A 24,249-nucleotide genomic window follows, 5' to 3' on the forward strand; every position below is an offset into this window, starting at 1 on the left:
CCCGAGTCGCGCCTGCGGGGAGGCGGGCTGAGTGCAAAGGGGTCGTCTAGGCTGGGCGGCGGGCTGGGGCTGGGGCTCGGCCGGGCCGCGCTTGGGAGAGCGAGGGGTTACGGGGCGGCCAGGACCCCGCGTGCAGAGGCGGAGCGAGCGGCAGCCATGAGCCTGGCGGTGGGTGCGGGGCGCCGCCTGCTCGGGGTCCTGCGGCGCGTGGCTGGGCAGCGCGCGGGCGGATCGGGGCCGCAGCCGGGTTTGCTGCAGCGCCTGGCGCTCCGTATCCGCACCGCGGGGCCCCTCTCGGTGGCCGAGTACATGCGGGAGGCGCTCACCCACCCCGCGCAGGTGTGTGTGTGTGTGTCCACGTGCGTGTGCGTGTTACGTGTGCACGCCTAGGTAAGAGGGCAGGGGGGATTTGCACCTTATCGACTGACCCAAGGAGAAAGATACGTCACACACGCACAGAGAGCAGAGGCTTCTGCGAGCTGGCGTCAGATGAAGAGAACTTCAGCTCACAAAAACTGCCTGTGTGCGCGCGTGCATGTGTGTGTGTGTGTGTGTGTGTGCATGCATGTCTCTGGGTGTCCGTATGTCTGTGTGTGCATGTGGGTGTGTGTATGTTCAGATGTATCTCTTGGCCTCAAAGCAGAGAAGAAACAGCAGAAGAAGGAAAAGAAGAGAAGTAGGGGCCTGCAGAAAGACCTGCAACTTCTGTGGACAGGCCTGTGGCTCAAGGGTGAAACTCTTAAGTCACCTCAAGACCCATCAACAAGCCATGGCAAAGGCCTTCCTCAATGCAGGGGCTTGCTGATGATGATGATATGTATGCATGCGTTTGTGTATATGCATGCATGTCTGCCTCTCTCAGATTATATGTATGTATATATGTGCATGTGTGTGTATGTATATGTATGTCTTTGGTTAGTCTGTGAGGTCTAAATCTCCTCTGCTTTCTTACCAGAGTGCCAAACCAGAGGGCTCAAGTCCAGTGAACAGGGCCACATCATCTGGCCTATAGGACTCCCCGCAGTGGCAGCAATTGACACTTCCACTGTTCCCCTGCCACCAAATGTCTGAACCCATGTGGGGCCCCATATGCCAGATTGCACCCACAGCCCAACCCCATGTGCCATCCTTCCCCTCCCCCCCAGCAAGCACTGAACAGTTGCTGGCCTGGCTGGTTCTTCATGACACTCATGTGGGTCAGTTACCCCCGATCATGAGAAGTTGTCCAGTCTCGCCCCAAGATACCTTCCTCTAATGGGATGGGCAGGCCAGGGCTTGTGGGGGGGGGGAGTGGTTTGCACTATGGCTGCATAACTTTGGGCATCTTGCCAGGAAAGTGGCCAGATTGGTAATGTTGCAACTGGTGAAAACACAACCCCTGCCCCCACCCCACCCCCACATCCACACACCGCATCTCACATTGAATCATAACAAATGAGGTTTGGAAAGGACCTCAGGTGGTCATCTAGTTCAACCCCCTGCTCTAACCGGGACCATCCCCAACTAGATCATTCCAGCCATTTCATTCCATTATGCAGTCTTCCTACCTAGTGCCATTGTCCACTTTTTTCTTTTAAGAAAGAATGTGACGGCATGAGATAAAATTAGCACCATTTCCCTTGGGGAAACAGCACCCTAGAAATAGACTCATGATTGATTGGCAGATGTGGACAGAACTCTAATTCTCTCTGAGGAAGCCTGAGAGAGGAATAGTGTTTTGTTAAGGCGATTTTTTTTTTCTGACATTCAAACTGTTTCCTGTGTAAAATTTGACAAGTGGTTTTCACATAGGCTGCACTGTCATCAGCATCATTGTATCTAAAAAAAAGTACCTGAGGTTTAGGTTGCCTGTGGTTTACAGCCTACTTATTAAATATCTCACATGATGCGTTTCCAGCTAGCTAACTAACCACCATCTCATCCTCTGCCTTGTTCATTCCAGTTATCGAGGCAGCACTCCATTCTGTGGCTTGCCAGTATTTGAAGAATGACTTCTCCTCTAGATGGCCATGGCGTTTATAAACCAATTCAGAACACTGCACAGAGTGGACTGGCCTCTCCAATGGACATGACATCTTCGTATTTTAAAGTTCTGCTGATTAGCCGTCTGAATTTCATAAGGCGCAGTTAGTCTCAGATTTCAGTGGACTGGACATGGGCAGTAGTTACACAGATTGGTTCACTGACAAAAATCTTTTATTTTAAATGTTTGACTTTTAACATTTGATATTTTTCCTTAAGAAATCAAATTCTTTTTTTTAACTTTTCCTTGGTATAAAATTTGCTTGTACAGCCTCGGTTTCCCTTAGGAGTTGAATTGTAGAGTATTTTGGATTTGCTTTGGTTTCTTCAGCATTCAAACTACTTTATTCTTTTAGCACTCTGGAAAATTATTTTGTTTTTAAAGTTGGGTTGCATAGTAAGAGCTGCACTTCAGCACTCAGACAATAACATTTTATGGTCACTTCTCCCTTTTCTTTCCCTAGGGTTACTACATGCATCATGACATGCTTGGAGAAAAGGGGGACTTTGTGACTTCACCTGAAATAAGCCAGATCTTTGGGGAGGTAAAAGAAAATAGTGCTTCGAATACATTTTGAGAACCTGTAGTTAAATGTGTTACTGATGTCAGTAACAGAACTATTCTGAACAAAAAAAAACACACGTTAGAACAGGGGTGGCCAACATGCAGCACTGCTGGGCAGCCTGTTTGGGTGGCACACTGTAGAGTGGGGAGGGGACAGGCAGCACAGAGGCAGATAGAGCAGGGAGTCGAAAGCAGAGCAGCAGCTTGGGCAGGGATCAGAAAGCTAACCAGCAGATGGAGTAAGGGAAAGCAGTGGAGCAGCACTTGGGGAAAATGCAGAGCGAATTTGTGGCATGCCGGCCGGAACGGTTGGCTCCCACTGCTTTAGAGTTCTAGGCGGAAAAAGGGAGGTTGTAAAAGACACACAGAGCACAGCTCTTTTTTTTGTTCCACATAGTGTACATTGATCCTCTTAATGTAAGAGTTGTTCCTCGTACAAGTAAAATCTATCAGAACTTCCAGAGACTTGAAAAATTCAGCCTGGGATCTGAAGGCCAAGTCTGGGTTCTCTCGTTATAGATCATCACTAGTAATAAAACTTGTGTGCAGGTTAAATTGGTCTTTCTGGGACACTTGGGCAAATGTATTGTTAGCAGAGATGGCTGCTCAGGTGTAACTGAGCTTGCAACCCCCGTTTGATACATAGTTAACTATTCTTTTCAGGCACTAGTCAAGAAAAGAACACAACTCACTTTCGGGGATACATTGGTTCTTCAGGGCTGTCAGTAGGTGACAAATACAAGTCCAGAATCCTTAGACCAGTGATTCTCAACCAGGATGCCGCAGGGTGCCACACAATGCATTGATAGGTTTGCAGACATGGTTCACAAGATGACCCCAGAGATTTCAAATAGAAATCCATAGCTGGGGTCTTCTAGAGCTCTTTGCCACAGAAAAACTGCTCTATTATTTTTCTTTACTCAAAAAAGAGTGAAAACTAAGAACTGCCATTTTTCAAGAGGTGCCTCAAGTCCTAAAAAGGTTGAGAACCAGTGCTTTAGACAAAGCATGTGGGCTGAGTAAAATTTCCACAGCCAGGTTTCTGAGCAGAGTAATGCTTTAAGACTAGAAGACTATTAATTCTCAGAGAATATATTAAGACAAACTGATTTTACAGGTTGAAATGCAAGTATGTATCTCTACCCCTGAACATCATCAAGTCTTACAGTAAAAGTATTCCTTGTGTTTTTCTTTTCAGTTAATAGGGATATGGTATGTTAGTGAATGGATGGCCACTGGCAAACCTAAAACTTTTCAACTTGTGGAACTGGGCCCAGGTAGAGGCACTCTTACAGGTGATATTTTACGGGTAGGTATAAATAATGCATTCTTTAGGCTTGACTTGCCTATCTCAAGAGTTCTCATAATGCGTTGAACCCTGAAATCAGGAATGAAATGCCATTGCATCTGGTGAAGTTTTCATAGCAACTGAATCCATTTTGATTACTAAAGTACAACTTGAATTTTACCTATAATTTCTCGGTGTACTTCTGTTATTTTGGTGGAGTTGGGGCTCATAATGAAAAGAAAATACTGAATGCCCCAAGCCTATTTTGCAGATCCACTTCTATTCTAAATACATCTTCACAGAGAGAGAGGGTGAAATTATCTCTGTAAAATAACCTATAGAAAAGCACTATCTAAGGAAGCAAGTAGATGATGGGATGTTGGTGATATGTAATTTATGGCTCACATTTGAGCCTGCCAAAACCAGGCAATGTTCCAAATACTGAGCATTGTGAATTCCCTTGACTCCACAGGGAATTTTGGAGGCTCATCTCCTTTCATTGCAAGACTTTCTGATCTTCTGCCATTTCTCATTTATTCACTTATACATGCGGTTTGGTTGGTAAAATTTAATTAGTCCTCAATAGAATACAGGAATCCAGTGAAAATATTACAGCTGCTACTTTTTCATTCATAAACAAGTCAAATGTAATAACGATTGTAAGTATGTGATTGTAGATGGCTCCTATGAACTCTGTTTTGAAAAACTTGGGTATTGCAGGTGAGCCATTGAACTCTGAAAGCTATGTTATTGTAGAGCTCAGTGGAACTGCTCCCTTTATGCCAGGGTTCTTTTGTCATTCTTTAATAGCTAGCATTCAGTTTCATTGCCATTTTTGTCTCTAAGATATATGGCACTGCATTTCTGTCCTCTAGTTCAGTGGTTTTCAAACCTCCAAAAATCAAAAAACCCTTTTATATCACTTTTGCTGTGGAACCCCAGCCCATGGGTCTGGACCATCTGAGCTGACATAGAGCCAGGCAATCCAACCCAGTAATGGCAGTGTACCATCTCCTGGCCTGCTTCGCTATTACCCCCCAGTCTCTTTGCAGAACCTCTGAAGACCTGTTGTAGAAGCCCAAGGTTCTGCCAAACACGGGTTGAAAACCACTGATCTAATTTAAAGACCTCTGTAGAGTCATAGGCCATCCTTTTGCACTTGTTGCACTCTGTGCCAGGGTTCCTACTGACTTAAAGAGGAGCAATATTTAATTACTGTAAATGAGCATGGTAGTTCTATGAGAGGCAAAGGTTTTTTGTGATATCTTTTATTGGACCAACTTGGGACAGATATTAGACCAACTTCTGGGCATAAAGTGTCCTTACTCAGGTCACAACAACCCTTTTGTAATATTATAAACGATATCACTCCTAAATGTTACAAAAAATCTCTTGCCCCTCATACATTTCCTGGACTACCATATCCTGGCTTTCATGTCCTTACTCATATGTTGGACCTTGATTTCTTTTATTTTCCTATCTAATCACACTGATCTCATATTTTGTCATAAGCCAGAGGAAAGAGGACATGAAATTTCCTTAGAGTAGTGCTTTTCAGCCCATGGGTCACAATCCAAAAGTGGGTTGCAAGAGTTCAGAGAGTTGCAAGCCACAGGTTGAGAAACGCTGATTCTGGGAAAGCACCAAGACTGCAGCAGGGCAGAGTGGTGGCAGGAAGTTGTCTGCCCCTTCCAGTGTGGGAAGGGGGCAGGGGAGAGCTGCAAGGCTGGGCTGGGTGCTCACAGGGGCAGAGTGGCTGGGAGACGCTGCTCAGGGGGTGGAAGGGGCTGTGACCAGGCTGCCTGGCACAACACAGCAGCCCTAGCCCAGGGCAGGGGCTACCACAGGCCTCCCCTCCTCCTCCCTCCAGCCTGTGTCAGGGCAACTCTCACTCTGCTGCCAACCATGAGCTGGAGCCACTGCGCTTCAGCCCAAGTGGGACAGAGCAGCTGGGGACCCCTCCAGCAGGGCTGGGAGGCAGGAGGGTGGGGGAGGGGGCTGTGGGTTGGGAGTGAGGTCCAGTGGCAGGGCTGGGGGCTGGGGGTCAGGAGTGAGGGATACCAACATGGCCGGGGGAGTGGGGGGGCAGCATATAAAGGCCTGCAGCATGTAACTGCTCACCAAATTCATCCTTTTTGTATTTACAGGTCTTTCACCAGCTTGGCTCTTTACTCAATAAATGTAACATTTCTATTCATCTGGTCGAAGTGAGCCCCAAATTAAGTGAGATCCAAGCACTGACCCTGACAGGGGAGAATATACAACCAGAATCTGATGATACTTCCCCTTTCTACATGAAAGGTACTAGTAAGACTGGAATTCCAATTTTCTGGTACAGAACCCTTCAAGATGTGCCACAAGGTAGGTGGTTTGAATGTTCTGGTAATGATTGCTTCCTTCTCTAATTCATGATCTTTTTTTAAACCAGAGAGCTTCTTGGTAGAGTGGTTATAGGTGGAAACATAATTTTGCATAAAATGATTACTACTTATGAGTTTGGGCAGGAGGGGGGGCATAGTCTCGGAAATAGCCACTGCTTCAGGTTTCCCCAGGCTTGGGATACCCAGCGTGAGACATTTTGTGAGCCTGTGCAGGTCCCATTGCCTTCAGTTGCGCTTGTGGGTTTACGATAGAGCAGACAATCAAGCTCATACAGTCCTGGGTTGGGAGTCCAAAAATATAAGCATCTGAAATTAGGGACCAGTTGTGAAAATGTGGTTCTCGCAACCTGGGCTTCTGTTAGGGAATAATGGTAATCGGCTATTTCTCAGGGACACTGTCTGCCTTCATTGTTAGAGTGCTTCTTGATTTCCAAATGGAACATGCTGTGGAAGTTTTATGTTGAAATATGAAGTAATCTTTTTTCATTTCCTTTTACAGGTAACAGCTTTTATTTAGCACATGAATTTTTTGATGCTCTACCAATACATAAATTCCAGGTACAGCTAGAAGCCCATTGAGAGTGGGACTTTTCTATTTTTAAAGGATGCTTAGACTATAGAAGAATAAAAATCACTACAGTGCTAGATTGGGGCTTGTCTTTAACCATATCATTTAAATTTTAAAATACATTTCTCTAATGCAGAGGTGTCAAAGTTATGGCCCACAGAGCTCCTGGATAGGCTGGAAATGTAGGGGCATCGCCCACTGCTGAAAACAAGTATATGGAGCCAGAGGGGTATAAGCAATGGCTGCATTACAGGGCTGTACAAAATTTCATTGGGTGTTTCATTTTGAAGCTGTTTCAACAGGTTTCGAGCTCAAAACAGCAAAATCAAAATGAAACAAAAGGCTTCGAAACAAAACAAGGACACTTGAAACATTTCGAAGCCAGGCTTTCTTGGCTTCAGTGCTGGTCCCAGCTGGCAGCATAAGCCTCCTGTCATTCTGTGTGCAGATCCGGGGGCCACGCCCCCCAGGAGGAGTCTGGCACAGCCCTGCAGCCCTCCCAGAGGTGTGAGCCCCAAGATCTGCACACAGGATGGCAGCATGCTGCTGTTCCCGGCTGGAGGCAGCAGCAGTCTTCCTGGCACTTGGCATGGGCTGCACCCAGCACCAGTCCCAGGCGGCAGTGGGGTAGCCTCTCATCCTGCGTGCAGATCCAGGGGCCTACACCCCTGCACGGAGTCCAGCACAGCTCCACAGCCCTCCTGAGTGTGCAGGACCATGGGTGTCTGGTGCCTCTTGAGTCACCAGTCAGTGACCGGGGTGGGGTCCCCCACAGCCAGTCTCACTCCCGGAACTCTCGCAGCCACTTTTGCTGGCAGCCCCTCCCCAGCTGGCGCTCGCAGGGGGGGAACACTGGTGCTTCTGTCTGCCCACCAGCTAAGTGGGGAGTGCGGCCTGACAGGCAGTGGACATGCACCCCTGTGCACCCCCTATGTGTCACCTCTGTGCAGGACCCCAGATCTGCACACGGGGATGACAGGAGGCTGCCACTGCTGGCAAGTGTCACAAATTTTGCTTTGAACAGTTTGAGCTGCAGTTTCCCAGAAACTTCTGCACCTGTCCCCTTGAAACTTGGCAGGCTTCATGCCCTCTGAAGGGGCTACCATCCCCGCAATTTTCATCCGAATTAGGCAAGCAATGACAAAGCTTTAGGCATGTTCATGACCCATTATAGCCTATGGGCGTAACAGTTTTGACAAAACAAAATGAAACAGTGCTTCAAAACGACAAAACAAAACACTATCCCTTCGAAACGGTGCTGTTTTGCATAGCCCTAGCCTATGCTATTACCACTCACCCTGCTGTTATAGAAACTCATTCCCAACAGGACAACACCCTGTCCCTACTCAAATTCACAGCCCCTCTAGGAACCGTGCATCCTGGGGTGAAAGATGGAGCCTGTGGTCCAGATCTGGCTCTGCAAGGGTGAGTGAGAAGGGAATGAGTTTGACAACACTGCTGTAAAGGATTTTGTATGACTTAGTGTTCTCAATTTAACTGCTGTAAAATTAAGAGCAATAAAATATTAGCTGTATAGCAGAATGGTTCATTAATGGAAAACACTTTCTTCATCAGCAGAACTTAATAGGCTTTCAGTTCTGCACAAATAAGTCTCATGTTGTGATTTATATTGCACTAATAAAAGATAAGAGAAATAAATATTTTTATTTCACTGAGTATTACATACCAATAATGCGATTGGTACAGTATGAAACAGAAAATGAGCAGTTTTAAAGAGCCTTCATTTGTATTCATGACTGTAACAGTTGAAGTAATGGTCTCCAACCTCAGAATAAATTTAAATCTCTTCTGAATGTTGAAACAAACTATTCCTATAACTTTAAAGCCCGAAGATTGGTTATACACAAATTTTGCGTACTACACACCACATACAATACTTGCCTTGTTTTTGAAAGGCAGAATGAAGAAGAAAAGATTTTTCCAGTTATGGCTGCGTAGAGCAAGGACAGAGCCTAGTCTTCAGTTGACTCCCCCTCCCTTTCCAGCTTAAGCAGTAGCTAAGTCCTCAACTTTAGTTGAAACTTATTTCCATATGTGGATCTATGGTTTTGAAAAGAAATAAAGAGTCTCCAAGGCTGTGAAATAGGAGCGGACAGCCAACTTCCCAGAAGAAATGTTAGCTTGATTAGTGGAACATCAAGACCATTAAACAGGAGGGACAATTATTAATACTTCTGGAGTGAAGAACAAGGAGCCATTAAGTTAACTGACTCCCTCAGCAGCCTGAATAATAATGCCAGAGCTGCTACGCTGTGGAGTTGGAATCTAGGCAGGGTGTTTCTTGCCCAGCCAGAAAGCCACCTTCCCCACTTAATACATACATCCCAATTTTGAGGCAAAAGGGGAGTATTGTACATGAGAAAAATACTGCGTTATTTAAATTATGGTAAAAAAAAGTGCAGCTAGGTGACTTGTTAGAGCCCTACATTTACAGAGGAGGGAGCTGAAGGCAGACTTTTTTTCCATAAAGTCTTCTTTATTCAAACTTACTGCCTACATTGATCTATCTTAGCAGTTGATTCCACTAGACCAATTCCCCCAAGCCTTCGCTAAGTCTCATTTAGTTGCCTGAATGAATTAGTTAAGTTTGGTAAATGGGGTGGTCTTTTCTAGGCATGGGCTTAGTACTGTTTTTCCTAAAATATTCAAAAATATATACAAGTCTCTGTGGTTTGGTAAGCCATTTAGATCAAATTGGATAAACAGGCTAATGAGTCTTCATAAGTTACAGTTTGGAATGTAAAATAGCTTTTATTTATCAGAGAACAGAAAAGGGCTGGCGTGAAGTGTTGATTGATATAGATCCAGAAGTTCCAGATAAGCTGCGGTTTGTTCTGGCACCAGCTGTCACCCCAGCTGCCAAATATTTTATACAGGTAAGATTCGAGCTACTGTCAAGCATCTAGTTATTTCCTCTTCCAGTTACTATTTTTTAATCCATCCATTTCTCCCCCCAATCGCAATTTATTCAGTAGGGTATGTTTGGTTTCGTACTACATCATCAGGTGAGTGATTTATCACCATATATGCTGTGTGAGGCTTGTAGTTTCTGGAACAATGTTATCTGGGTATATTAGAAACAACAAACAATTACAATTTTGATGTTTGGAAGAGAGCCAAGTCCTTACACATTTCAGTATTCCAAGTTAGAGCAGATGAGCTCAATGCAACACTTTTCCAGATGAATGCCACTTTTCTTTCCTAAATCATTGTCTAGTTTTAAATAGCAGTTTAACTGAATACTGAATGAAGCCTTTGGTGATAGTGTTATGGTAATGTCATGACAGTTGAACCTGATGGAAGTGGTCTGCCTTCTGATTAGAAAGACAATTCTCTTCATGCCCCACTGGGGAGCGGTGCATGAGCTTGTCCTCTTTTAACATTTTAATGAGAGAATTGTGTGACATGCTATCTGAAAAAGCCTTAGCCAAAACCAACTTAAGTATCTATGAAGACAGCCTAGAGCCCTGATTCTCAAACAGGGTACTGTAGGAATGGGGTGCCTCACAGCATTAGTCCTGTAAGAGAGAGAATGGAGGAAGGAAAAGGAAACAAATCCTAGCCTACAGCCTACTTTTCCCTGCAACTACAGATCTGTGGCTCAGGATTAGACTCTTTATAAAGTCATCTCAAGACCCCTGGTAGAGATCATCCTTGAATTGAGGGATTGCTGATGATGAGCCATGTTAGGTGTGCAAGTATAAGTCACAAGATAAACCCAGAGATTGCTAGAAAACTCCTGACCTGCTGTGATCAGAGTTCTTTGCAACAGAGGAATTGCTTTATTTTCCTATAGTAAAACAAGCTACTGAAAACTAAAAAGTTCACATTTTCAAGAGGTTGAGAGCCACTGGCCTGCAGTATGATGTACAACCCTAGTAAGACAAAGCAAATTACAAGGGAGGAAGTAAGAGTGAAAAACTCTCATTTCTCCAGTTACTTAGCATGCTTGTCAATTTCTGTAGTTTAACCCTTGATCCTGCATTAGGATGAAGAACCAAGGGACCATGTGGAAGTATGTCCTGATGCTGGTGTCCTCATTCAGAAATTTGCTTGCCGCATTGAAAAGGATGGAGGAGCTGCATTGATTGCTGATTATGGTCATGACGGAACCAAGACTGACACTTTCAGGGTAAATTTGGTAGTTACCTTGCTCTTTTCTGGATCATACTATAGAAAATTGCTGTCATTAGTAGCACAGGCCAACATTCTGAAAAAAGTGTATCCAGGTGAGAGACACCGTAATGGCATTACTGTTAATACCATTAACAAACTACTGCAGTCTAGATTACATTTGGGCAAAGAACTGCTTATTTGAAGAGTATAGAGAAATAGGGGCTTCTGGTGGCAGGGGAGGGATGAAGGAGATGGATCCTTTCCACCAGTAATTTAATTTTAAAATTACTTTTTGCCCCACGTGCATCTTTTCCCAGTAGTTTATTCTTGGTCTTCTGTCACGTTTTGGTGACAGAGAGGGTAGTGGTTGAGGAGGTCTTTCTGTTATTTTTTCAGGGTTTCCGCAATCATAAGCTTCATGATGTTTTGATAGCACCTGGTACTGCAGACTTGACAGCAGATGTTGACTTCAGCTACCTCCAAAGGATGACTCAGGGAAGAGTAGCCACCCTGGGGCCTATAGCACAACAAGAATTCTTAAAAAATATGGGCATTGATGTCCGGCTACAGGTATGGTTCTGTACCTGCACATAGACACTTCTGCTGATCCATAGGTGCCACTTCTGGTACCAGATTTTTTTTTATTTAAAAACCTCTCGTTTTAAATAGGCCAAGGCTATTGGTATTTCCGGGCAAATCAAAACCATTTCCAATTCCTTAAATAATTATCCATTAACTTATATTTGAAATGGCTCTACCATCCATGGTCTGTATTTTAAAAGTAATTTTATGCCAACAGTTGATCCTCCACTCAACAGCATGGTTCTCACCTTTCTACACTTATATTATCCTACACAGTAAATGGAAGGAGGATGTGGACAGTTCATCTAAAGTGAGAGAGAGAAGACAAGTAGTTACCATATAGCAAACATTAATTGTTTTCCTTCCAGGTACTGTTGCAGAATTCACACGATGTGACAGTTCGTGAGCAGTTGATTCGTGGCTACCAGATGCTTACCGATCCCAAGAAAATGGGAGAGCGTTTTTATTTTTTTGCACTGCTGCCTCATCATAGACTTAAAAGTTCTGACAAGCAAGTGAATCCAGGTCATGCAAAATCTCCTGTCCCTGCACCTATTGCTGGATTTGGTGAAATGCTGTGGCAGTAAATCCAAAAGTTCCTGTTCTTGATAAAATAGGAAAGTTTTCCATGCTAACCTATTAAAAGAATGACAGTAAAAAGTCTATTTTTATATTTACACACACACACACACACACACAGAATTAAGAAAATAACTATGGAATTTTCTTGCAAAAGTCACCGCCTTGCATAATTACAAATACTGTTAAGATGTATCCACATTAGTCTGTCTTTGTGCTAACCTGTAAACACAAAATCTCCCACTTTTCTGTCCTACTTTCCCAGGCAGCTTCCTTGTTTATTACCTCAGGTGTATCAGCACTTCAGTGCTGGCTGGAGCCCTAAGAAATCTTAAAGGGTCAGACACATGCCCCACCCCCACTTTGATAAGTATTTCCTGCCAGTCACAAGCAACTTTATTTTCAGCCCTGCTATTCATTGTTGTTACTGCAACATCCTGTAGCTTAATCAGTTGGAGGTAACGAAAATGACCTGCCAGAAATGGAGCAAGTTTTACACACTAACAAACTCACTGGACAGTAATGAAAATAGGTTTCAGTGGAGTTTTACCCTTCAGCTTAAGTCTTGCTATAAAGCTTAGCAAAGCACACTGTGAAGTTAAAGGTTACTATTTCCTTTTGACAGTCTAGCAGCCAGCCATGTTTTTTGGCAGCAGGTCAGAATAGCCCAGTTCACATCCAAAGCCAGCCAGCACTGGACCTAGCCATTGCCACTGCTTCCCCATGCTGGCACATCTATGCGGAACACAGCACAGGTGAATACCCTGCCACCTGGTTGCAACATGGGCAACACCCCCTCTACAAACCACTCCTAAAGCTCCAGCTCTGCAGGCCAAGTCTAATGGCTCCATGGGCCGGATCCAGCCCATAGGCTATAGACTGCCAGCCTCTCACCTACTGGACAGGTGAAAAATGAGTGGTCATATACAACTACTTCTTTCTCTTCTGCTCCATGAAAGAAGCAAGCTGACAGTACAGTCTGGGAACAGGAACAAGGAATCTCTTCTTCCCATTCTTAATGCAGCTGCTCCAGATAGGGAAGCATAATTATGACTTGAATTAAAGGGGAAATAGTGAAGTACCTAATAGCAGGCCTCTTTTGTACACCTAACAAGTATATTATGTTTTACCACTGCTTGTCACATGCTGGGTTGCATTATCACTTCAGCGTTGTTACAATCTTATTGTTACAATGAACAGGAATTATGTACAACCTGCAACAAAGATAGCGTATGCAGTAGGTGCATTTTACTTTCCTCACAGTTCTAAGCCAGATTCTGCACCGCTGCAGTAAATAGGAGTTAAATCAAGCTTTAAGAGCTGTTATGTTAATGAAAGATTAGGCTCTTTAATAAACTTTAAACAAAAGAAGAAAAGATTTTACATGTCTCTCATGTAGCAGTATTGAGAATACACTAGTATTCTGGTACAGCTTCAGGACATTAAACAAAAATATATATATAGAATAAGTGATCTCTTACAGCATTCAAAATTAAATAGCATCTGGAACTGAGCAAAACTTTAAAAAACAATGCAATTAAATATAGCAATGGAATGTGTAAAATTCTTAAATTTGAACTATAGGATGTTCCTGAATTTCTACTGGTTTGGTAAAAGAATGAACTACAAGAAGTAACTGCTACAAGAGGATACTGGACTATAATCCAGAATTCAACAATATGAAAGTGAAAATCCAAAACATTTCCCATTAAGGGATACTACAACATAGATAAAACCTCACACACTTTACTTACTATTAAATTGTAATATATTAAAAGTAGTTGTGAGATGTCCTCTGGATTCTAAATATGGAGGTCAGGAATTATCTTCCAAGTCACTGTTCATAAGATTTGTGCTAAAGAGCTGTTTGTTTTGTAGGTGCAGTAAACTAACCCAATTCCCACAGCTATGAATGGATCAACACAAGTACAGACGCAAAACATTGTTTTAAAGGACATTTTAAAGCAAAGGGAAGGAAGGAATTCATGCAAATGGAACAGGACAAATCTGATAGGGAAATAAATTTTATTTTCAAGCTTATCAGAGGATATTTACAAACAATGGGAAGTATAAAAATATAAAAAGTACTTGACAGTGTCCTTTTGAGGCTGTAAGTTTTACACGAGCTTTTTTTCTAGCATCATAGCACTACTTGCATGAATGCAATGCATTTCATTGGCGGAGGAGTTTTTTTTTTTGAAATGCATCTTACCGCCATGAAAAAGTCACAGGATAAGAGGAAGGGGCACGAAAAACTAAGCAAATTTCACTAATAATTTCTTTTCTAAATTTTTTGGTTTTGGTAGGTTAACTTTCAACTCCATAATCTTATCTCCCAACCTCATGAAATCTAAATTTTAACAATTTGTACTTTAATATTAAGCCCATTCTCTTTTTTTTTTTTTTTAACTGAAATTGGGAATTCTGAGTAGCTCCTTTTTGGAAAGCAGCACTTCACAGAGGGGAAATGGAGCATAGGCCTCTTACTCCATTAAAACCAGCTTCTCCTCCAAGCCTGCTTCAGTGCTCCCCCCAGCCCCTGCCTTTAAATGCAACTGAAGGTCTTGAAATGAGTTAACAACATCAAGTCAAAGTTCAGAAGCAGCCCAACCACATCTGAAGTGAAGGTAGGCTAAAGGAAGAATGGCGTCTCTGAAATTTATCACCTGAGAAATGGAGACAGCTAAAAAAGAAAGCATTTCTTCCAAAAACTGGTCACTAACAGCCCAACAACTCCAGAAGCTATCATTCTATTTCAAAAACTAAAATTATTCCTTCCACTCAGTAAAAAGACCAATCTGCAAATCTTCCTTGGATGGAGCTCCGAAGATAAAGAATAAATTTAATCTCCCAGTGTAATTCCTTTACGCTGCTTCAGCAGCACACGTGGGAGAGAATTTGCCCAGTGTCGGAATGATGTATAAAGCCTGCTGCACTAACCTGAGACTATGGGCAAGCTAGGAGATGGCATATGTAAGGCAAGGAGTGTACAGAGCACAAATCACCCCATTGGTGGCTGTAGGGAGAAATCATATAATGACAGTCTCAGGAACAAACCAGTATTCCAGGTAATGGGGTAAAGGTGACTGCTGTCCCATTTGGGAAGGCAGCTCAGAATTTCACTCTATGGATTAAGCTGCTTGTAACATGGATCTCTACAAAATGGAGCAACATAATCTGGGCTGAGAAAGAACAACAGGAAAAGGGTATGTTATGGACCCAGCTCTACTCTCAGATATGCACTTGTGCCATTTCCACTGATATCACTGCCAGTTCACATGTGTATGTAAGAATAGCTGATAACCCTGAAACAACTTTGCAAAACCATCATTAAAAATCTACTTCCCTGCTCTTACCTGAATAATGACAATGAAAAATTAACATTAATACAAAAAGATAGCTCTTCTAAGAAACTGGGGCCGCACCAAAGGTTTCTACTGCCCTTGCAGTTAAAACCTAGGAGGTATTTACTTATAAAATCATGATAGAGGTGTCCAAAGCTAACTTCAGTTTCAGAACTGGGAGTGGTTATCTGGGATATACAGAACCATGCATCAAACTCCCAATGTGACTGCATTCACATGATGCAAAGAGAAAATCTATGGTCATTAAACAAACTAAAAAATGTTACATGGAAGGAAGATTTTTTTTCCCCCCTTCTGCCTCCATGTAAAATACTGAGCACAGGATTTTCTTGAAACCATACAGACTTGGGATGCTGACCTATCTTCTGGCAGCATCATTTCTGAAGGAAGCTGCAGCTTCCTTTCCATCCTGCTGCAGCACTCAATGGCTGAGCATCTGTAAACCAAGGTCTATTAAAAAGCTACTTGGGAGTGTCTCTGGGCCTCACAAATTCAGTTTCATAAAAATTACAGAGTTAAGGAAAGTAGCAGAGGAAAAAAGGTGAGAGGGGAGTGCAGGTGAAAGACTGGAAAGCAAAATGTGGTAGTAGGCTGAACTAGGAGAGACTGATGCTTTGTTCTATTGTCCCAGCAGCAGCCATATGTAGGCCTGCAGCCACTTTAACTTGTGTTCTCTTGAAACTGGAAGTGGGACCCTAATTCCATTTAGTAGAAAAGGAGTATAGAAAGCACCTGTTAGGCCACAAATATTGGTGAAAGGGTAAGTCCAGGGCACCTGCAACGAGTGTTCAATATTAAAATGTTTGTTATTCAAACTAAAAGAAATGCATTTTATATGGTTTCTGTAGTTTTTCACACCCTTCCACAAGAAACTGTTTTCCCAGGGGACGGATATGCTACATAAAGCCTTGTGAGCTATTTGTGTATTATATGGGAAATTAAGGCAAAATGCCATTGGTATTTATCCAAGGCACGTGCAAATCTTGGACACTAATGTACATCCTATCGTGGTTTAAATGGACAGCATTAGGGACTTACTCAGATTTCTGATTGTCTTTTCTTTAGATTGTCAGTTAACATTCATTAGGAACATAAAATGAGGTCTTGCTATCTTCTTCCAACATCTGGAGAAAGGTCTTTCAATTTGATAGGGCTATAAGCAACCAGTCTAACAGTGACAAACTGTTCTTTCACCTGTCAGAGTATACAATCTAATTCAGCATATTTTGATGTGATTTAGTCAAGGTATACAATATTGAGTTCTTTTTACAGCCTCTTGCCACAATTTACAACCTAGCAAAGGGGAGATGTATCTAAATACCAGAAAACAGTACTCTATGGCTTAGTAAATAAGGGAGTAGGAAACAATAAAAAATTGTTATTGCGTAGGCTACAAAAACGTGGAAAACGCACACCACACATTCAGTCTGTATGCATAACACATCAGCAATGGCTTTGTAACCATGTAGCTAGTGAAATGTTACCTAACTTGCTATGGGCTTATCCCACTGTCAGATCACATTTCATAGTTGAAGTTAAGAGATGGAGAAACATTTTTCAGATCACTTCATCTAGCTGCTTGCCAGTGCAGGATCCTTCATGGTTTGGGGACTGAATCAACAAACATCATCCAAAGGAGTAACAGCTGTTCAGGGGAGTATCAGCATCAGTTTCTGCCTGGAGTGCCTTTCTGTAATGCAGTTAACATGATGAAAATTAAGGGTCTTCTTCCATATCGTCTGGATTTGGAGCCATAATGAAATGTTGGGGGTATTCAAGGTTGTGCTCATGAGCATGTTCTTTCCAGCGAGCATCATCACTCTCATGGGTAATGTAACGCTCTCCAATACGAGTTTCAAACTCTCTCAGGTCAAGCCAAGTCTGATAATCCTTTAAAAACAAAAAGGGGACTGGTTCAAGAAACTTTATAGCAGCACAATAGTCAGAGAAATTTTGCAGTTCTAGGCTTTAATTGCAGATGATTAACTGGAAGACAAAGATCAATCAAAATGAGACTAGGTTCCCATGCAGTAGCCTAACCTGAAATAAATTCAATCCCTCCAATTTTAATTCTATAATTAAATTTAATATCTGTAATTTATCAAAGGTAAATGATTCCAAAGCAGACATATAACAACTGAGAGACACTAGGTTAAAATTAAATTATGTATATAAACATATTATTGTTGCAATTAAAACATTAATCTCAAAGAACTGCTGATTGGGCTTTTCCTTCAGAATTCCCTAGACATAAAAACTGAGATTAAATAAAGAAGGGAGAGGAAGCCATAGGGCTGTGCAAAACAGCACTGTTCTGTTTTGACTTGAGTTTCAAGGTTTGAACAGGACAGTGTTTTGTTTCGAATTTCATTGAGTAGAAACAGCTGTTCCATTTCGCTTCATGCAAACAGGCTGTTTCAACGTTTCACCTGACCATCCCACTGGGGAAACAATTCAGCCCAGCGGGGCTGAGTTCCCATCTCTCCCCCCACCCCACCCCGCACCATGCTAGATTGGGCTGGGATGGGAAGTCAGCCCAGCTGGGCTCAGTTCCTTTCCCTAGCACGATGGTCGAACTCAGCCCACTTGGGCTGACTTCCCAACCCCAGCCCGATCATAGCACTGGGGATGGGAACTGAGCAAATCAGGCTCAGTTCCTTTCCCCAGCCCAATCACAGCACTCGGGAGGGGAACTGAACCCGGGCTCAATTCCCTTCCCCTACACTGTGATCAGCTTCTCGCAGTCTGGCAGCGAGAGGTGGGGAGAGCCGGAGCTGCACTCCCGGGTGCTCCTGAGAGCACAGCCCTGGTTCCGCCCCCCCATCTCCCACCACCTCATTGCTGCCTTTGAAACGCAAAACATTTCAAAACTTTCAAAACATTTCAATTAGCCTCATTTTGTTTCAAGGCTGTTTTGAAGCCCTTTGTTTCGATTCGATTTTGCTGTTTCAAGCTCAAAATGAGTTGAAACAGTGTCGAATCAAAACAGCTGGCAAAATTTCGCACAGCCCTAGAAGCTAAGCATAAACCACACTGGCAGTTTTCTCTCAACTCCTTCCCCCAGCTACAAGTTGCCTCTTCTGGAATGAGTACAAATCACGTTACAAATTACACTTTGTTCTGTTCCTGAGATCCATGCACATGCTTGGTGAAGCTGAGTGTATCAGTAATTGACAGAACTGAGGGGAAAAAAGTGGGCTGTAATGAGCAAAACTCTACATATTACTGTTAGATAGGAAATAAAGTAAGTCTGGGACAGACCGAAAAAACTGACACACTATATCGTTCCAATTATAGGCTCGCCCTGCATATAAACTGATCTCAGATTTTCAGGTTTAATTTTTGGAAGAATATCCTCTCCTCACTATGCAAGTCACTAAGTACAGATAAAATCCTTGATCAGTTACCCAGCCATTGAGACCTTTCCCCACACAAGCTGAGCTCACCATCTCGCAGCCACTGTAATTAAGCACTCATAAGGAACACTCACTATTATACAGAGTAGATGACAGTACGACACTATTATGGGCCTGCTGCAGAGTCATCTGCTCTGCCATCACTATGACCAACTACTGTGGCCCCAAAAGGAGCCATGAGTTGACTTCTCCTATGTACAACAGTGCTATATTCTGGTTACAGGTCAACTCTATGCAAGTCAAGGGTGTTTTTACAGTTCTTTTGAAGGGGAAAAGGCAGACCTCTAATGAGAACACTACAGTAACCCTTGAAAGTACAAGGCAAGAATCCTATCAACATGAGGAAGGAAGCCATCAGGAGATGGAAGGTTCCCAAAGATGAGGGGGGAGAAGGAATGGGCACATTCAATGTTAAAGTGTTATTCTAGTTGCCACCTCAGTGGTTGCAAAGCATGGCAGTAGTATTTTAAACATAAAATCAATCTTTAATAAAGTTCTCTGAATCTAAAATGACAGAACTACATACAGCTCTTAGCCTAGCAAATAAAAGAGACATTAGTTTCTACCTGTAGCCATGGGTGACTAAGAGATTTGTCAACACTGAAACGTTTCCTCATCTTCACTTGAAGAAGATTGTTGATTAAATCAATGGCTGGAAGGAAGAGACCATAATAAAAAATGTTCAGCAATTTTACAGCATTAATACAAATCTATTTACAGTACATGCAACACCAAAAGGGTGACCTAAAATATATACCCTATCTTTATGAAGCTGAATCATACCAATGATTTCTAAGACTTAACACAAGTGATAGGTCCAAGCATGAACAATCCTAAGCCTTGGTGACGTCTGGCTTTAGATCTGCATATTCTGGTTCATCCACTTCATTAAAGGACTGGACCAAAAACTCCAGATACAAACTATCCTGGACTTAAGACTGCTCTAGAGCAAAATTCCAACTATTTGCAGATATTTTATATGTATCTGTATATCTGAATGTACATACACAGTTGTACTTAAATAGTCAATAACATATTTTAAAATATGAAACAACATGTAGACTTGCAAAATGTAACCTTTTATTGGCTTTCAGAAAAGATACACATCCATAATTCTAGTTCTCCTGTTTTTAACCTCAGCAAAGTTATCCAAGCTATATTTTTTTCCATAAAATAAGCTATTGTGTCAACTTTTATCAAAACACTTTCTGAAAATCTGGATATTAAATCCATTGGTCCCTCTTTTCACAAGAATAATACTTAAATGTTATCACATTTAAACAAGATTTTTCACATCTATTATATTACTTTGCCAGAGAGTCATTAAGCTGTCAGCAATTTTCACACTTGTGTGGGACTCAAACTCATAATACAATTCAAAAACAATTAATTCCAAAGACCTACATGTAACAAAAAAAACTATACAATATAACAATTTTAAAAGAACATCTTATAAGTGTTCTCTCCAATTTCTTTACCTTCGCTAGAAATTTCCTTCCAAGGGTTTGGTGGATACATAAATGCTGCATTTTGGATTTGATCATTTATATCTTCATCCTCGTTAAATGGGAATGTACCACTAAGGCTTACATAGATGATAACTCCCACTGACCACATATCCAGAGAGCGATTGTAACCTTTACTCCTGAGCACTTCAGGGGCAAGATAAGCAGGGGTTCCCACCACAGAGCGCCTAAAAGACTTTTCACCTATGATGCGTGCAAAGCCAAAGTCACACAACTTCACCTGTAAAAGTAGCACAGAACCGTTAAACTGACAATCTTCTGGTTGACTTCACAGATGTTTGAGTGCCCAAAAGAGAGACCCCTGGCATAAATTATAATTCTGAGGTGATTAGAGTGTTAATCATGCAACAAAAATGGTAACTGGCCACACGTTCATCAAATTTATGATAGCACAAAATGGCAAACCAGCCACAAACATATTACTCAAAAAACATCTTTGTAGCTAGTTTGTATGGCACCGTAAACTGAATGTGTGGAATGCCCCATCACCCCAATACTGACAATCAGTTGACAGTCCATGTCAGGATGCAGGCTTACCAGGACCTGGCACCTTGGAAAGCCTTGCTCTGCAGCCTGCAACCTTTAAGGCTTTTTATGGTGCTAGGTCCTGGCAAGGCTCAGGACATGAAGCAGCTCTGGGGGTCTGGCGCACAGACCGCTCGTTCCTGGAGGTGGGGAGATGACAGAGCCCATCCTCAGCTGCATACACCAGTTTGGAGGAGGCACCTGACATGAGGTGTATTTGTGTGTGTGTGTGTGGGGGGGGGCGGCGCAGTGGTGATGCTTCCCCATCCCCAGCTGCTCGTGCCAAGCAGCTCTTTAAATGGACCAAGTGCAGCCAGGAATGGAATAGCTTTCCCATCCCCAGCTGCACACGCCACTTTAAAAATGCACCCGGCACAAAGAAGCGTTTCCCATCTGCTGCTGCCTGCACTAGTTTAGGGAGGCCCCCAACATGTGCAGTGAGGAATGGGGAAAGCTCCCCCATCTCCAGTTGCATTTGCCTGTTAAAAGAGCTGTTCAGTGTTAGCAGCTGGGGATGAGGGAGATTCCCCATTCCCCACTGCTTGCACAGGCACATCTTTAAACTGGCTTCCGCATCTCCAGCTGTGGCATGGGGGGCACCATGAGCTCAACATCAAGGAGCTTCTCCCCAGTGTCAGGCTTACAATGCTTGGGAACATATAAAAGCATGCAGGCATTCAGCCAGAGCTCCCAGCTGTGCACATGCTTTTCAAATGTCCAGGGTGTCACAGATCCAACAACTGCGGAGGGTCTACTTCCATGTTCAAAGTGAGGTACAGCCCCTCCCCCCATGCTGGCAGTCATGTGATTGGGGTTTGAGGAAGTATGTCCCAATCCCACTGCTACACAAAGCATGGTGTCTGCAATTTGGGGAATAGGGTTTATACTTTTTCAGACTCTAGTCACACAGCTGCCTTAGCATCTACCAGCAGCCAGAGTGTGGTACTTAGCAGTAGTTCTGTCAACGTATTTAACAAATCAGACATATTGGGGGAAGTATTATGAATAATATTAGTGCTGCATTATAGTATGATACACAAAGTTAGCCTGCTACAAAAAAATCATGCTAGTTAGAGGAACTAAACTATTAGCAGTTTGTATTCTGTTCATGTCTATGGGTCCTAACCAAGATCAAGGAATGACCCACTGATCAGTCCCTATCAAAATGTTAGACAGACCCAACCAAGGGGGACTTTCAACCTGCATCTCTGACTTCTTAGCCCACTGCTCTAACCATCTCACCACAGGCTAGCCATTATCAGTCTCCTCTCTAGCATTTATTTTTGAGCCATCCCACTGGGCAGTCAAAAGAGGGAGATATGTGGGGTCAGGAAGAACAGAGTGAGCTTGAGGGTGAGCTTGTGCGGCTCAGCAAAAAAGGGTACTGATCTGGAAGCAGGGAGTGAGGGGTGTTATTTTCTTGCCTAATTCCTTGTTCCTGGTGAGGCAGAAACTTCCCCACTGCCCTGTTCTCCATGTATGTTATCAAGTATTAAATGCAAAGTGCAGTGGCTCAGCTTCACAAAGAACACTGGAGAGAAGACTAGATAATGCCTAACCTGTGGTGCTGTGGTAATAGAAGGGAAGAGGCAGAGAGACACAGGTCCAAGGGGGAGGACTTGTCCTACTTCTTGGTCAAGTGCCATAATCACTCAGCCACTTCAACCAAAATATGTTGTCTCTCCCCCACACCCATTAGTTATGCTTTTCTGGCCAGCTACATGTTCATGACTTCCCCATCCCCAGCTGTACCATGAAGGACAATACATCCAAGCAGTACATACAGGTCAGGTGTACCTACACATCCATGCACATACCTAGGCAGCCCATAGTCTACTGTGCATACTCAGTCTGCATGTGAATGCTTATGTATCCACACTGTAAGGGTAACAATCACAACCTGTGTGAAAGCACCAAAAATCCACTTACACAGCTAGAAAGCTCTCATTTAGATTGGAATCTTATTTCCCTTTACACACCAAAGGTCAGGCACAGTACTTGAAGAGATGAACAAACTAAACTAAATTCAGACAAATTCAAGTAATTCTAGCTAGATTTTGGCTGCCATCAGCATAACACTGCCACGTGACAGACTAATTTTGAATCCTCGAATCCAAAAAAATTAACAGCAAAAGGAGATATAGTTAAACCTTTACTCACTTGAGGGAATGGCTCTGCTGATGCTAGTAGTACATTTTCCGGTTTTAAATCACAGTGCACAATATTTTTGAAGTGTAAATTTCTCAAAGCAACGAGTATCTAAAAAAAGAGAAAACACATTTTCAGAATTAACAGAGGCACAGCAAGTGCAAGCGTCTGGGCACTAAAGATCAGACATACTAAGTCAGGGTCAGCAACCTAGGGCCCAAAAGAACAATTTTATTTGGCGTGCAAAGCTCAGGTATTAGTGGTGATTTGCATGCACACAGGCCAAGTCAAAAGCACCAGCCCACTGCTCCTAAATGTAGCTGAGCCCTATAATAAGCAATACAATAATTCAGGGCTGCAGACGTCAGTTTTTCAGCACACTGAAGGAATACAAAGGTGTTTTTTCTTCTCGCTTCCCTAATCAAATTTTCAACTGGTGTTATTTTTGTTTTATTTTTTTTAAACCAGACATACATGTACCTTTGTAAAAACTTAACTTCTGATGTCCCTTTAAATGTAAGCAATTAACCTTAAAAAAAAAACTACTAGTGAAGATTGCCATTCAAAATAAAAATCTGAATTTTTTTCACATCATTTCAACCTCTATTAGATATGAAGCCTACCATTACTGCTGTGTCCCCTGAAAAATAATGACTGAATCTAGACTATCCTTTAGGGTACATTCAGTTACTACACAAGCATAAGAGATCAAAATCTGCCTATGAAGTAAAGGGGTCAGACAGCAATGGAATACCAACCTGGGTTACCATGAATTTGGTTATTCGTTCTGGAAGCCTACTTTTCTCACTGGACAAAATCATCTCTAGCATATCTCCATGCAGCTTTTCCATCACAACAAAGACTCGTTCTGGGGTTTCAAACATACATTCCAGGTTTACAATCCCAGGGTGGTGCAAATTCTAGAGAAAGGTTAACATGAAGAATGTGAATCTCAAACAACTGGCTATACAAATACAGAAACAAAGTTCTGAATTACGATTACAAAAGCAAATGAATTGAGAGTTATATAAGAAACAAAGGCCTAGGACAAACAAATGAAAATATTTTAAGGTAGAAAGACTTAGCACATGAAGTGTTGGCAGGCTGACCATTGGAACTAACTGTTCTATTTAACTGAAATTATATC

General features: G+C 42.6%; 2 protein-coding genes across 4 annotated transcripts in view; one reads left to right on the plus strand and one right to left on the minus strand.

Moving 5' to 3' along the window:
* The first annotated feature begins 141 nt into the window (after positions 1–141).
* On the plus strand, positions 142–12,741 carry NDUFAF7 (NADH:ubiquinone oxidoreductase complex assembly factor 7). 2 transcript variants are annotated; one of them, XM_019526736.1, is made up of 9 exons: positions 142–339; positions 2,487–2,567; positions 3,786–3,896; positions 6,023–6,236; positions 6,756–6,814; positions 9,608–9,721; positions 10,834–10,977; positions 11,358–11,531; positions 11,912–12,741. In XM_019526736.1, exons 1-9 carry the CDS (start codon positions 157–159, stop codon positions 12,128–12,130), a joined length of 1,299 nt encoding a protein of 432 aa, XP_019382281.1. In that variant the 5' UTR covers positions 142–156; the 3' UTR covers positions 12,131–12,741. The 2 variants fall into 2 exon arrangements, with proteins under 2 accessions (XP_019382281.1, XP_019382282.1); XM_019526737.1 differs by lacking the exon at positions 142–339 and adding an exon at positions 797–817.
* A 1,392-nt stretch (positions 12,742–14,133) lies between these two features.
* Positions 14,134–24,249, minus strand: part of PRKD3 (protein kinase D3) — a 74,206-nt gene continuing 64,090 nt past the window's right edge. For both annotated transcript variants that reach the window (XM_019526732.1, XM_019526731.1), the window contains 5 exons: positions 23,861–24,022; positions 23,115–23,213; positions 20,382–20,649; positions 19,470–19,555; positions 14,134–17,377 (listed from right to left, as the gene is read on the minus strand). In XM_019526732.1, coding sequence (XP_019382277.1) covers positions 17,204–17,377; positions 19,470–19,555; positions 20,382–20,649; positions 23,115–23,213; positions 23,861–24,022 — 789 coding nt within the window. In that variant the 3' untranslated portion in view covers positions 14,134–17,203. The remainder of the gene's footprint in view (positions 17,378–19,469; positions 19,556–20,381; positions 20,650–23,114; positions 23,214–23,860; positions 24,023–24,249) is intronic.

Source organism: Gavialis gangeticus, unplaced genomic scaffold, assembly GCF_001723915.1.
Source record: "Gavialis gangeticus isolate Ggan-Ray unplaced genomic scaffold, GavGan_comp1, whole genome shotgun sequence".
Lineage (NCBI taxonomy): Eukaryota > Metazoa > Chordata > Crocodylia > Gavialidae > Gavialis > Gavialis gangeticus.